The following is a 14,694-nucleotide window of genomic DNA, read 5'->3' as shown; positions in this document are numbered from 1 at the left end:
AAAGATAGGTACATTTTCCAGTCTTGGTAATGAACTGAGAAGCGCTACAAAAACATGCATTGGATGACCATAACAGCTGCAAACTCCCTGGGTTTTTTTTCCTCCTTGAATACTGGTAACAAAGGCAGTGCTGGTGGGCACCCCGGCTCAAAAAGCCAGATCCCAGGTCATCTAAGGAGGAGGTGCCTCCAAACACGTACGAACAGCTGAGACTCACACACAGAGCTAGGCAGGAGGTGGCTGACTTAATATCTTCTCTTCTCCCCTCCTTCCCATCACCCTTTCAAGTTTGATTTACAATGGCAGGGCAAGCCTAGCTAGAACTGACCTATCACGTGATGAAAACCAAGGCAGGTTTGAAAACCAGGGAGGCTGTAAGTATATCCATTGCCTGAGCTGGAGGAGATGGGTGGGCTGTGGCTGAATTCAACATGGTGACACCCCTGCAAGACCTCGGACCACACTGAGTAAGTTTGGTCCCTGGAAAGAGAGTGACAAACAACTCCTGTCCCTAAACCAAGGGGTGGGTGACAGTCTTTGCAACACAGGACAACAACCTGTTCTTCTTCCACCTATGCACTTTCCACTCTTCCCTTAATTATTTGGAGATGTACAACATGGAACTGGCTTGCACAGCTCTTTGTCAAGACCCTCTGCATGCAAGCACAAGTGTGCACAAAACCACCTTGTGAGCTGCTCACCCTGTAAAAAATGCAGAGCTCGATGCTTGGAGAGCAAGGCAGAGTGGCAGAAATGCAGCAGGAGTCAGGAAAGGGGAGGTGGGGAGGCAAGAAAACCACAAAAGCATATTCGCAAAGCTCATTTACAGCATGTTTGCTCAGTTCCGCTGCTGATGGCAATATTGTAACGGTGGAGATGGCCTCCAAAGATGCCCAGCAGCTCAGCATCACGCTGCCCCTGGGCCAAGCCTTCCCACACACCATCAGCTGTCTGAACCCCATATCCACCTGAATTTGGTTTGCATCCTCATTTAGAAATAATAGTAAAAATAGCTTTTCAAATCTCCCACACAGCAAATCCTGAAAATTAAAAACTTCCAGGTCTTCTTCATTAATGAAAATTGCCTCAAACCCTATATTCAGTTTTTCTGCCCTCTTCATTATTCACACTGACAAAATAAATCAACCCCATTTTAAGTTTCAACAGCAATTAATGGTTGAATTAAGCAGTGGCTGCCTAATGCCGACTGAAACTTCTTCCTAGATCAAATCTCTTCCATTTGTAATGAAAATAGTTTGAAACTTATGCAAACAGTTCAATTCACACATAAATATTTAAAAAACAGAGAGAGAGACTGATTTAGTCTATTATTTCATCACAAAGTATGACCAGCAGGAGAAAGCTTATTATACATGACTGTCACTGACACATTACAAACTAATAAAACACAAAATGCAATTCTGAAAAAGAAATTGGAGTGAATCTGTTGCAAGAGCGATTTTTATTGTTCTTTTGAAATGCTATTTCTACCCAGCTTTGCTGTCAGAATGGCAATATTCTTCCTAAATATTGCCATCTTAATTAAAATGAGCATTTTTACTGAAAAAAATGCTTTGGCAAGTCTCTTCTGTCAGCTCTACCCTCACCTTCCGTAGCTGCACCGAGCGAGGGTGCTAACACGTGCCCACCTCACAGGTCTGCTGCTGAGCTCAATTATTTCAGCTTGAAAAGAGCCCTTATCCTAAGATGGCAGCAACTGGGGCACCGTCCCCCCGGCAGGGCACATTTCAGTATGACTGTAATCATACCTTAACTTAGGTGGCGCAATTGAAAAAGGAGCCCAAAACAACAAACCGCATGATTATGTGGGTTAAAAAAACAAAACAAAACGAAACAAAAAAAACCCCATACACGCTTTCAGTGAAGGCTCTCTTGTCTCCTTTCACGGAGTGGTTTCTACCTTCGCAGTGCGTTAATAAACATTTCTACAGCCAAGCACGCTCCCGCTGCTGACTGAAAAGATGATGTACAGAGAGGGAGGTGAACAAAACAGGGATGCAAAGGGAAGGGATGCGGCTTTTGCTGGCTGGCACGAGATAATAAGTTACATCCCAGGCTTCTGGGAGAGTATTGTAACCGGCGGAAAGAGAGATAAAACAAAACTAATTGCTAGCAGGTCACATTCATTAGCTCCTCGCTCCTCTGCCTGTTCCTGGCAGCAGAGAGCCCTTCCTTCTGCAGGGGACAAGGAAGAGACCTTGAAGCCATCTGCTGCCCAGATGTGTAAGTGTAATTATACCAAAAGGGCTGGGCTCAAACGCCCCGCACGGGTGCTTCCAGTCCCCTGGAAAAGAGCAGCTTTCAGCCCGAGCCTAAATTGCTCTGGAGCAAGAGATGCTGCAGGACCACACACAGCTGCTTCTGCTCTGCAAGAAGCCTGTACAGTCTGAGCAACCCCGATCGCTTGTTGCCAGTGGGAGCAAAGCAATCCCAAGGAGCTGTCATCACTTGGCATCGACCATTCTGAGCTCAGACGTCAGCTTGACCTTGGGGATAGGTCTGGGATGGACACACATGATAAACTCAGAGCTTTGAAAACCGTCAAGGGTTGGGCAGATACTGGGTCTCAGCACCTGTATGAAGAAATTCCTACAGAGCACCTGAGAGCATGTCTGTGTCCCGGGGCTGCTCAGGAGCAAGGCAGTTTTCCCTTGTCCCCATTTCATCCAAGGGGAACGTTTTCTGATTTGCCTAAGTCACCTTTCCCCTCTTTGCCTGGGTGCTCCTTGCTTGGAGAATGCTTCGGCACATTTACTCTTCCTCTGCCTGAGTATTTTTTCTTTGGCTCTGGGAGTCATATTTTCCCAGCATGACAGCTCCTCTGTGGAGGTACCGAATTGCCTGCTGCCCTGCACTAGCTTTCCTTTCAGCTCTAAATCTGTTTTCTCCCCTTCCTGCTTTCCCCTGTCCCTCCTGTGTACCCCAGCATTACTCTGGTCAGAACTGCACGACTATTTCTAATTCTCAGGCTGCTCCCCCCACTTGCTGCAGTATCCTTCCAGAAAGAGCCCAAGTTGTGCCTGGTGGAAATGACTGTTATCTCCAGGACACTTTACACATTACTTCCACGCCATTTGGAGTTTTCCGCCCCAGTAGTTTCTGTTGCATCTCTTATTTCGCTCCTCAGGCACGTGTTTTAAAGGACCAGGGCCTCTTATTCACAGATGAAGCCAGACGAGTGATAGGACTGCTAGAGGTGGAGACCATCCTTCTACCTAGGGTGTCAGACGTCACTCAAGACCCTTAGACATTCTCCAGCTAGCATCACAGTATACGCACCAGCAATACTGACAAAGACTTGCACACAGATGACCTTCAGAGGGAAGAATGCTTCCAGGTCTGAGCATGTGCTTCGTCACAAAACATCCTTCTCCATGCAAGGAAAGGCGAGATTTCGATGAGCCTCCCAGCCCCATGCGACCCACCATACCGAAGCTGCACCACTCAAATCCTCCATGTCTTATCATACAGATGCAGCATGACTCTTTAATAAGCACCTCACCCCTTGAAAAGTTTCATGGACATCTCTGATGTCAGCTGTGCAAACCCTTCAGCCCAAACACCACGTCCTATTCAATGTGTTGCAGCCCATTTCATTTAGATGCTTTTCTTCCGCTTTGGCAGAAAAGAGCAGGGAGAAGATGGCAGCTGCTGCCTGGTGTGCTTCCAAGCTCTTGCCCGAAGGAACCGCCAGCATCTGAATGCCAGAATCAATGCCCAAGACAGGCCTGCACTTCCCTGCACTTAAAGAGCCTGTTTACATGTCATTTGCGTGTGGAAAGAGGGGATCTTTATGAATATTTACAAACACCCCAGAGCCAAACATACCCAGCGTGCCAACACACGTGGCCTTCTACCCACCAGAGAAAACTCAGCCTGATGACTTGTGCATTATTCACGTCCCTCAGTCCCTACCCACTTGCTACTTTCTCAGCTCCCCTTCTTCCTGCTCTTCCACAACAGTGCAAGGCAGGGGACACCCTCCCGATTACTGATAGAAAAGGACATCCCACCGCACTGTAGGCAAAATCTTTGCTTGGCAATTTTCTCCATGTAAAGATACATTTTAACATTCAATCTTCCCAAGCAATATCGAAATAGCCCCATCTTGGTGGATCATGCAAGCTGGGATTGAGAGGAGGGGAGAAGGAATGATTTGAGGGATATTAGATTCTACCTAGTGATTACCGAGCAGATGAAACCCTCTCAAAAGGATTATCTCATCCCACTAAGAGATGGCTTTTTAATAGATGGACAGACTCCTGCACTTAAGACTAGTGAAAGGAAGGCACACCCTTCACAACAGGTCTCTGCTTCCACAAGTTTGCTGGACAAAGTTGGAAAATGATTAAAAGTTGCTCAAAAATAATAATAAAGAGTCTGGAAAGGAGAAACATCAAAAGTGACCATCCATGGTGACCAACCCTGTGAAGCCAGAGGGATGGTATGGAGACGTAACCTGTTATTTCGTCTGTTCCCTCAGGGCTGATATAAGCTGGCTTTGAAAACCAGCGACAAGAAAACCAATTGAAAATGAGGATGTTTGGGTAGTGTCGTAAATATTTCACTTTCCGCAGACTATCACCACGTAACCGTGCAACTGGGACCCTCTTGCTGCAGTGAGCACCACTCAAGGCCTCACCTCCCACTTTTCCAACAGGCACCAGAGGCGAGAGATCATGGAATCACAGAATGGTTTGGGTAGGAAGGGATATCTAAAGCTCGTCTAGTCCAACCCCCCTGCAGTGAGCAGGGACATCTTCAACTAGATCAGGCGGCTCAGAGCCCCGTGAAACCTGACCTGGAATGCCTCCAGGGATGGGGCTTCTACCACCTTCCTGGGCAATCTGGGCCAGCATTTAGCCACCCTCATTGTCAAAAATTTCTTCCTTATATCTAGTCAAAATCTCCCCTCTTTTCGTTTAAAACCAATTGTCCTATTCATGACATCCAGTCCCCAGCACTAGCCATGCTGATGGGATGCCCGGGTTGGGGGGAGGCGGAGGTGCTTGCTTACCCAAGAAAGAAAACCAACTTGCTTCTGGTCAACTGAAGGGCTGCGGGGAAGTTCGATGTGCTTGCAAATTTTGTGCTGGCAAGGGCGGCTGAGGGAGGGGAAGGCTGGATTTGGTGGATAAGTTACTCATTTTAAATTATTTGTGCAGTTCTGAAGTCCACACAGAAGCATAATGGCAAGGAGAGAAAGTAAGAGTGAGCAGGGAGAAAGGGGGGAAAAAAGAAGAAAAAAAAGCAATGAGGAAGGAAAGCAGCCAACAATGATTACAGGCCATCTTGCAGTGCAGCAGTAACATCTTTCTTATCAGCTCTGTTATCATCGCCTTCAATTTAAAGGCTCTTTATTTAAAGGAGGGGAAAAAAAAAAACCAAAATCAAAAAGGTACCTGGGAGCGTGCAAGGGAATGGCTAATGCAGCTGAAGTGGGAGCTCACACTCATTTCAGCTGCTTCGTATGCACAGCATCGGGCTGCGGAGCCATCGCAATAGAATTATATGAGCCCCTGAAGACTCCCAGGCAGGATGGCAGGGAAACTGATGTAATTACCAACATTATTACCATTAAAGCAAAATAATAATTTTAATTACAGCTAGGGCTTTGGGGGCTTTCTTTCATCCTCCTTGCCCCTGCTCACCATCTAGCATGGTCTGGTTCCAGGCTGTGTAGTAGGACAGGGCGGTGATGGTCCCCTCCTTCCTCTCCCCTTCCCCACCAAACACCTTTCTGCACAATTTAAAAAAAACCCAAACAACATAAAAGCCACTGTTTCAACTACACCGCCACATTAAAGACAGGAACAGTGGCCAGCAGCTTGTGAAGGCTCAATCCCAAAGGCTACTCCCTGAGCAGAAGGGACTGCTGTTGATGGTAAGTGCCCGCCTGCCTCCCAATTAAAATAAATTGCTAAATCAAGGCTGAGTTCAGGAGATGTGACACCTGCAAGCTGGACTGTGGTTGCCTAGTCGATGATGTGTGCTGTCCAGAAACTTTCCTTTCTGTTTTTAAACATCTTTCCCACAGCACTGCCTCTTGGTACCTGCTTGAACTCAAGAGGAGATAAGCACATTCCCAAGGCGGGTGGGTTGCGGTTGTAGATGCAGGGGGTACCTTTGGAAAACAGAACCCCGTTGTCATTAATATCCCCTGTCAATATCAATATCCCCTTCTTTTGTGATGCAACTGTCATCTTGTGAATGGCCGAGGTGTTAAACCGCAGTCTCTGGCCCAGAGCCTGGCTGAGGACAGCTTTTTGCTAGAAGATGTAACACAATAACAGATATTACTTTATAAATCACTCAGTGTGCTAACTGTAACAGAAGGAAAGGGTGGGGAGAGCACCAAAGAAGAGAAAGCCCTGCTAGAAACCTCCTGAGAGGTTATTCAGTTATTATTATAAAGAAACAAACAATTAAGTGACATTCCTGCCAACATGTGAAGACTGCCAGTGCTCCAGGGCCTCGAGAAGGCCATGGATGGTTTGAACTTACGTGCTCATGATGTTGGGGAGTTATGCAGAAAAACAGCTCTTCACAAGAAGGTACTAGTCTTGGCCACTACACAGCAGCCTCAACGTTTGAGGAACCTCTGCAGGACCCAAGATGTGGTCCTGTAGATGGTGTAGCCCTTAGACGTAGCAGGTGCAGAAGGAAGGCTTGCAGGTCCATGCCTTTTAAGTGAAGCTTAAATGTTGTTCACTTAAAAGGCAAACGGAGTCTTGCATGATCCAGAAGGTCTCATGCTTGGAAGCTGGGACAGGAAAGTCTAGCAGGCATCCAGCAGGAGCAGTCCACCCGGATCCCAACACCACACCAGGTACCACAAAGCCGATGTGGGGGCTGGGCTCCATTTCACTTGCTCATTTCACATAAAAGCGTTGAACTGTGACAATCCAACACGACTGAGTTTCCTACAGATCCAGTCAACAGTCAAACAGAAAAACAGATCAGAGAAAGCAGACTGGACTCGTCACAACCTGAGGCATTGCTGAGCCCACGGCGAAGTGTTGTGGCAGTATATAAATCCTGATTTAAAAACCAAATCCTGAGACTCCCAGAAACACGGTACTCTGGGGCTGGGTGAGGATGAGGAGGGTAAAAACCAGCCCATGCAAGACGTGAAGAGTGAGGGATGCATCCAAGAGGAGAACAAACCCTGAAGGTCAGAGTAGCAAGCACATGAGCAGCTAACTAATGTACTAGAGCAGCACCACAGGGCACAGACCCAGGCACACACGTCCTAGCAAACTGGAAAGCCATAAAAGTCTATTACAGCAAATCAAACAGCAGTCAGCATGACAGCCATTAGCCTGAAATGAATACACGAGAACTTAATGAGCTCTGTCGAGGCCAGCTTGGTGAATTAAGTTGCCAAGTCTAGCAGGATTCCCCCTTTCTTTACAGACTTGAAAGCGTCCGCACCGCCTCGTTGCCTTTTGACAAGCAAATCACAGGGCGCCCTTGCTCAGACGGGATGGACGATTACACTGGAGCAACAGCCCTCTCCCGACATGTGGGCCCTCGCTCAGCTATTCCAGGCAGGTGCTGGGGATGTGATTAAGACACGATGGATGCAGAGGACCCGTGGCATCAGTCCGACACATGAGCGATCCCCAGTCTGGGTATTTGGAGCTGCTGCAACGCAGAAGAGCTCGCAGTTAAACTCTCCCCCTTCCCCATGCTACAGAGGAATAGTGCCCGCAGCCCATGCCCAAATAAATCACCATTCTCAAATCAAGCGGACTGCGTAAAACACCAGGATGGGTATTTAGAGGCAGCATTGTTTTTAAAGGTCAGTTTACTTCATGTTCCATTTATTTATGCACACTCTTCTTCTGACTTTCCTAGTGCCACACAATAGCAGTGAGGTTTAAATAGCCTTTCTGTTGCTGCTCCATTAGCTAGGACAACTGCAAATCGATACATTCATTTATCTCAAAATTAAAAAGAGAAAAACCCTCATTAGCTGCCAATTCTGCACAGAGCCAGCCTGCGCAGAGCCACACTCCTGCTAGCCTCTTCTCTCTCCCCAAGCTCCAGACCCTGTTTATTCATTAGCTGTCGGCCCTTCGGCTTGGGCTGGGTAGTCTTTGAGACAGATTTTGCTACTCATGGTCTCACTGCTCACCCTGGCCTGAGCTCTCTGGAGCGTGGGGGTGACCTGGGGATGCTGTCATCCCCTACCATGACCAGTTCCTCAGTCTCAGCTGCATCCCAGGTGTTCCTTGGCTCTGGGGCCTCAGCTTCAGAAGGCATATCTCCGTGCCACATCATCTCCAGTTTTGAGTGCTTGCAGACATACAACAGGAAGAACCCTTGGCCAAGCAAAGGTCTCAAAGCAAGTGGGCATCCACTCCTCAAAGGGCTGTGCTGGCACATGCAGAGTAAATTCACTGCTGACATCTCCTGTAGGCCATAGCCCTTGAGCGTCCTTTTTAGGTTGTGGGACCCCATACCCTGCCTCTCAGAGGAGGAAAGTTTCTCTCTGCATCAGAAGAAGTGTCTCCACGAGTGCTGGCTGAGCAGCGCATTTGTGGCTCATTACTTCCGATCCGTGTCCTTGGTTAAAGATCATGGGTAGAAACTGGAAACTGGCACACGATGCCTTATAATTAGATTAGGCCAACCTCCAGAAAAGCACAGCTCTGAAGGCCAAGTGGCAGTGCAGGCGCACTGGTGGGAGCCCCGTGCTTACTATACCCCAAACAATTAGACAGTCCTGGAAACTCCTTCCGGCAGAACCACAGCTCACGTGCAAAGCAGAGTGACATGCAAGAGGGAGCTCTGAGGTGCAGCCTCTTCTTCTTGTATTTATTTCTTTTGTCCAGCTCACCTGCCTGCAGTTTCCTGTCCTCAGCCAGGCTTAATTTTCCAAAGCAGCACTGGACATTTGACCCCCCTGCCCCTCAGGCTTCTCACAGGCTAAGACTGGAAATGTGGAAGGCTTAAAGCTTGCAACATCGGCTTTTAGGACAGAAGCTGTGAGCAAGAGGACACACAGCACAACTCTCCCGGTACATACACACTGGGGCTTAACACAGCACCAGAAACCTGCTTTCTCTCTTCACATGGAGAAAGGAGTCCTCTGCACCAGCTGTGTAAATGGCAAAACCAGAGGTAAAGCTGAGGGCAGGGGAGAGGAGACCGTTCTCCTTCAGTCCTACTGACATTCCTTCTGCTTACGGACAGACAATCACTGGCAAGAGCAGCAGCAAGGCAAGAGCCCCTCAGCTTCCAGAGCTCTGAGCAGAAAGGTGAGAGTGAGGAGCAGCTCGTGCATGTTTTGCCAAGTCATTTCTGCACCGTTTGTGCTTTAAAGAGGAGAAGAAATGACTGACCCAGTGTCATGTGAAAGGGAGGTTTCAGATGACTTGGCGCAAAGATGAGACTAAAACTCCCGGCTCATACATCACAAGCAGCTTAATGAAGAAACCTCATCCTCGCAGCAGAGAGACAGGGAAAGATCAAAGCCCAGCGTGGCAGGGCAGCAACAGCCTGCATATTAAATAAACCGTTGTAACACAATCGTTTGTACCTCTCAATTACCCAGGACTGCTTGATTTCACACACACAGAGGCACACTTGACCTCATCCACAGCCTGAGACACACTCTGGGAAAAACGGGCTCTGTCCTCGCACCTGGGTACTAATCCCCCCTTTCAATTATAACACCCTGACCTTGTCCTCCTAGCACTAACAACCACCTTCTCTCCATATCTTTAAATTCACATTGGATCTGTAAGTTCCTGGCATATTTCTGCTGAGCTGAGCTCTAGGCGCAGAAGCTCCCACTGATGGTATAACTAGACATCACCTCCTGTGCGATGGCCAGCATGGAGAGAGAGTGGCACATACACCTCGGCTCAGAGGAAAAGAAATGGATTTCCACTTACGGCTATTTCCAAACTTTGTATTTGTCATGGAAAGACATCACTGAGGCTGCGAAGACTCTGAGGTCCAAACCGCCCCTTCCACCTGCATTCCCCCAATACCCAAACCATGGTCACCTTGCTTCTGCCCATGTTCAGGCAAGAATAACTTCCAGAGGTTTAATCCTCCCTCCAAACCCAGTGACGGTCTAGGGCAGGAGAATACTGCTGTACCTCAGTGGCCCTCATGCAGCCAAGGCAGATAGCTCCGTGACGGCAACCAGACAGCAAGTGTGGCTACCGCAAGAAAAGCCAGAAGCCAGCCTGTGCGGAGAGGCTGCAGCAATCCCTACCTCCGGGATACGGACGCTGTAGGGCTGGTTGTGGAACCGTGGGGCGTTGTCATTCACATCTCCAACTTGGATGTTGACGGTCCCTTTGATCACCTGTGGTCACAAGGACAATGACAGGGAGTGGATGTCAGCTTTACGCACGGATTTAAAACCTAAAGCAGACTTGTGCTGGTGTTTACTGACTTGGGCTATTGGCAAGCGATGGCAAGGGGTGACCCTACTTCCCCAGATCCCCCGCAGGGTGATGCAGAAAGTCCCCTAGCAACCCACATTCATCCTCCCCATCCCCCTCTGTCCATGAAATGAGAAGTCACACTTACCCCTTGGCTATCACTGACAGAAAATTCAACCGTGAATTCTGACTTAGTCTGAAAGAGAAGGAGAAGAAAAACATAAGAATTAAAGATACTGTAGTGTTTATCTGCAGATGACAGGTGTGGGACTTTTAGCCAATATTATTACATGCAAAATGCTTTCAGGACCATCAAGAAGGGAAAAGGTGCTTGAGTGCAATTACCTACATTGAGTATAAAGCACTGAGAACGCCGACGGGGCTCCTGTGTATTTCACAGGTGTAGAGAGCTGCTCTGCCCTGGGTCAGGAGGATGCAGGGACTACGGAACCGACTCCTCTCAACCAGCAGCCAAGCACTTTAAAGACACAACTACACTAAAACAGATGAGAGGAGCCTGCTGTTCAACCTCCTGGGGCCTGCCAGCAAGCCCTGGCTCTTCAAGCCCAGGTCCCCAGCGTCACAGACTGCCTGTAACAGTGAGAGGGAGTAAGCGCAAGCAGAGAAAAGCAGTTTTCCATCTGCAGTGTGCTATGACCTGGCACCATCTCCAACTGCAAGACACAGGGATGGTGCAAAAAGAGAAGAAAGTCCAAAGAAAAGGCTGTGTAATTAACTTTTGTTCCAGATGACAATACAACAGTCACACTGAAGACATCTAAATCTGGCTGCTGCTTTCCCAACCTACCTGCCGTGCAGCAGTTCTTGGGATATCACATAGCCCAGAAGACCAGGGTCTGTCTGGACTGGCTGAAATCCCATAAGCCCATTCAGGAAACTGCCCCTGCAGTTCTCCCTGCCCCTTAATGCTTTAACTAAGCTAACAGCTTGGTTTCAAACAGCAATATATTAAGTAACTGGGGTGAGGGACAAGTGAGGAAGAGGGAATTATTTTGGTGGCAAGGCAGGGGGACATTGCTAGGGGAGACAGACCTTCTCTTTCTGACCTTTCTTTTTCACCAGCAATCATTTCGGTCACATTTGACCAAGGAATCACCCAGGGATGGACAACAAGACTTGGACCACCGCACGTATCCAGTACCTGTGCTCTGTCTGATATTTTGGTTCCCCCAGTCCTAGCAATCCCTTCCTTTCTCCTCCAGCATCCCTTCCCAGTGCCAGTGCCTCTGCCCTGTCTGAGCTGCTGGAGCACAGCAACTTGATGTTTCCAAAGCATCGTGCAGGAAAGGCTGGAAAGCAAGCTTGAAATGGCTCTCTGTGCTGCAGATTTGGTTGATTTATTCCTAATAAGATCAGTTCAGGGACAGGCAGCAGCCGCTGGGGCCCAGACCAGGAGCTCTGCTTGAACGAGGGTAGCAGTTTATCTTGGAGAAGGGTTTGGGGAACAGCTCTGCACAGCATGCATCCCTCCACCCCCCAATATCTGCCCTCCCCCAGGCTCCTGAATTGAATAGCTGGGGAATTCCAGCTTAGGAAGCTTTTTCTAGCTCCTGCCTTGGGGTAATGCTTGCAGGCAGAGTGAAGAGATGAAACACCGATGGAGGGGAGAGCCTCTGCTCCTGGTGACATCCCACCCTGCCATGTCAGTGTCTTCCACCCATTTCCCCCCTCCTTCCTGGTGCCACCATGAGAGACAAAGCAGTAGGGAAGAAAGGAAAAATAGCAGGTAAGAAACAACCCCTTGAGCATTTAGATTTTAAAAACTCGATAAAGTAACCAGAGAAAGCTGCCACACGCAAATTTGTCTCCATCCTTCCTTTTGGCACTTTTCAACTCAGGGTTTGTCTTTGTCTTAAACTCTGTTTTTCTTCTGATCTTTGTGGGAGTAAAAAAATCTTTAAAAATTTGTTTCCCTGCTGTATGTTCATTCCTTCCTCTCTTCCCTCTACGTTGCCTTTTCCTGCATCATTTACCTTACTATGACTCCCTCTCTCTTTTCAAGTCTCTCTTTTTCTCCTCCATTGTACAAGAATTGATCTCTCGCTTTTCTTTTCCCCACCACTTCTCTCGTATGGCTTTCTCTGCTCTGACTTTTTGATCGCATCCAGGCCAGTGTTCTCTGCCTGTAGCATGCTGTCCACCTCCATCCCCTCCCATGCCATCCTGTTTCCTTCACCATAAATCACTATTTACACCTTTCCCTTATCCATATCAAGCTTTGCATGTGCCTGTCTTCACCCTTTTCCATGTGTCACTGACTTTGAGGCCCGGGGGATCAGTTGATGGACACAGGCTCCTCTCTCGGTTCAGCCCAGCCATGGTCACAAACTCTGCCCAGCTCCTTCCCCTCCCACCCTCCACCAAAAGCCGCCTAAAACCTACTGATCACTCTCCTTGGCTTAAGGCTGGTATCATTAGTATTGGGAAGCATAAGCATGTGAATAAGGGAAGATTTATGACTCATGCCAGCAGCTGTTGGCACAGGGAGGCAGAAGGGGTGAAGAAAAACACCTTATTTTTCCAGAGCCTTGCTCTTAATGCTGCAAAATTGGGTTTGCCCTTCCCCATCCTGAGCAGCACCCACTACCACGCTCCTCTGCGTCCCCACATCTGTCTGGCTTCAACCCAGACCGTCAGGGCCGACTGTCAGTGCATGAGGTGTGTTAATGGGTTTTACCTTCACAATGCTGCTCCTGGCAAAGGAAGTACTAACACAAGCAACAGAAGCACATTCCCAATGTCATATAGTGTTTTCCCAGTCTTATTGAGCTCCTGTCCAAGCACCTGTGCTTTCTGTTCCTCCTTGCTCCATGAACGCAGCAAGGGCCAGGACTTTTGTGAAACAAGCACCTGGATGGGATATTGTCTTTGCACACCAAAGCTACCATGAAAATAAGGGTGTGAAACAGCTTAGAGGCAAGAATCTTGCCAAATTGAGCATCCAGCAGCCCGAATCTAAAAGACGATGAAAAGTCACGATGAGATTGAACAATCAGGGATACCTCACATCTCTTCACACACTGTTTTAAATAGTGTAGGATTTAATCAGAAGGTAGGTTTAAAGAGAGAGCCTGCAGATCTCCCTGAATGTATGAGCAACCTGGCTCTTCAGTAGATCATGTCCATTTATTCTTTTCTTTACTTCCAGACCCCCAGGTATTCTGGAATCTAGAAAAACCACCAAGCCAGAGCAAATCAGACCACCCTGCTTATTCCCTGTGTTCCCACTCAGCTGGGGACAGTGACAGGGTGGCTGGGGACAGACCCTGCTGCGGACACACCCAGGCTGCATCTCAGCTGCCACAGAAGGTGGAGAGCCACCATTTGTCTGAGTGGAGATGTTTTTTCCCCTCCCCTCAGCAGAGGAAGCTCTCAGCCCCCAGCGGCATTACCTCTCTGTCCAAGGGCTGCCTGAGCCAGACAACACCAGTCACACTCTCCACAGCGAAGAACCGGCTGGCCTCCTCCCCAACCACGCCAAAGACCAGTGGATCATTGTCCAGGTCCCGGGCCAGCAGCTGGGTCACTGAGGAACCTGGGAGAGACAGAGAGGAAAGAAATCATGAGCCAAACAGGACAGACAGGAAGAAATCCTGAAAATGTTCAGCTTGTCAGGGAACACAGGTCTTCTGCCTTCCTCCCTTAAGTCATCCCCAAACTGTTTTCTCATGGCGTCGCAATGCCCCAAGCAGCAAGGAGAGTCAAGCTGTGCATGGTCTTGCTATTCTCCAGCACAGATAGAGTGAACCACAGCTCCTCTCCCCCCTTGCCGTTACCAACAGTGAAAGTCACATTAGCTCAGCAGAAGCACGGCCATCCTGGGCACTAGATATAGTGGAGGAACTCATGCCTCTTCCAGATAGGCACCTGCCAGCCTCCCTCACAATCTCTCCCAACAAGGGCCACCACCAGCAAATACAACATTTCCAGGTTGAAAGGAAACAACCTAAGGCAAAGAGACAGATGTGATGCCCACAGCTACCATTGAGGCTCAGGGATTTGGTAGGACCTGGAGTCAGACTCAGACCCGGGGTTTGTTCCAAACATGGCAGTTGCAGCAAGTTCTGACCTTTCTGGCATATGTGGAGCCCAGGCACCCAGAGAGCACGAGAGGCATTGGAACAAATCAGTCACTACCTTCTGCCGAATTATGTTTGAAACCATCTTCTGCAGCATCCTGACTACTTCAGGCAACAGAATTCTTGTTCAGCCACCCCTTGTGGGCATGTGGTTGTAAATAGCTTTT

General features: G+C 48.5%; 1 protein-coding gene across 1 annotated transcript in view; it reads right to left on the bottom strand.

The window, feature by feature from the left end:
- CDH23 (cadherin-related 23) overlaps positions 1 to 13,983 on the bottom strand; it is a gene marked incomplete at its 5' end in the record, with an annotated part of 126,966 nt that extends 112,983 nt beyond the window's left edge. Inside the window, 3 exons of the mRNA XM_010142829.1 lie at positions 10,256 to 10,348; positions 10,576 to 10,623; positions 13,841 to 13,983. Of these exons, the coding sequence (XP_010141131.1) occupies positions 10,256 to 10,348; positions 10,576 to 10,623; positions 13,841 to 13,983 (284 nt within the window). The remainder of the gene's footprint in view (positions 1 to 10,255; positions 10,349 to 10,575; positions 10,624 to 13,840) is intronic.
- Positions 13,984 to 14,694: the final 711 nt, after the last annotated feature.

The sequence above is a fragment of the Buceros rhinoceros genome, unplaced genomic scaffold (genome assembly GCF_000710305.1).
Source record: "Buceros rhinoceros silvestris isolate BGI_N320 unplaced genomic scaffold, ASM71030v1 scaffold11789, whole genome shotgun sequence".
Taxonomy (NCBI): domain Eukaryota; kingdom Metazoa; phylum Chordata; class Aves; order Bucerotiformes; family Bucerotidae; genus Buceros; species Buceros rhinoceros.
Note: the sequence above shows the minus strand (reverse complement) of the source record. Positions and strands in the feature narration are given on the sequence as shown.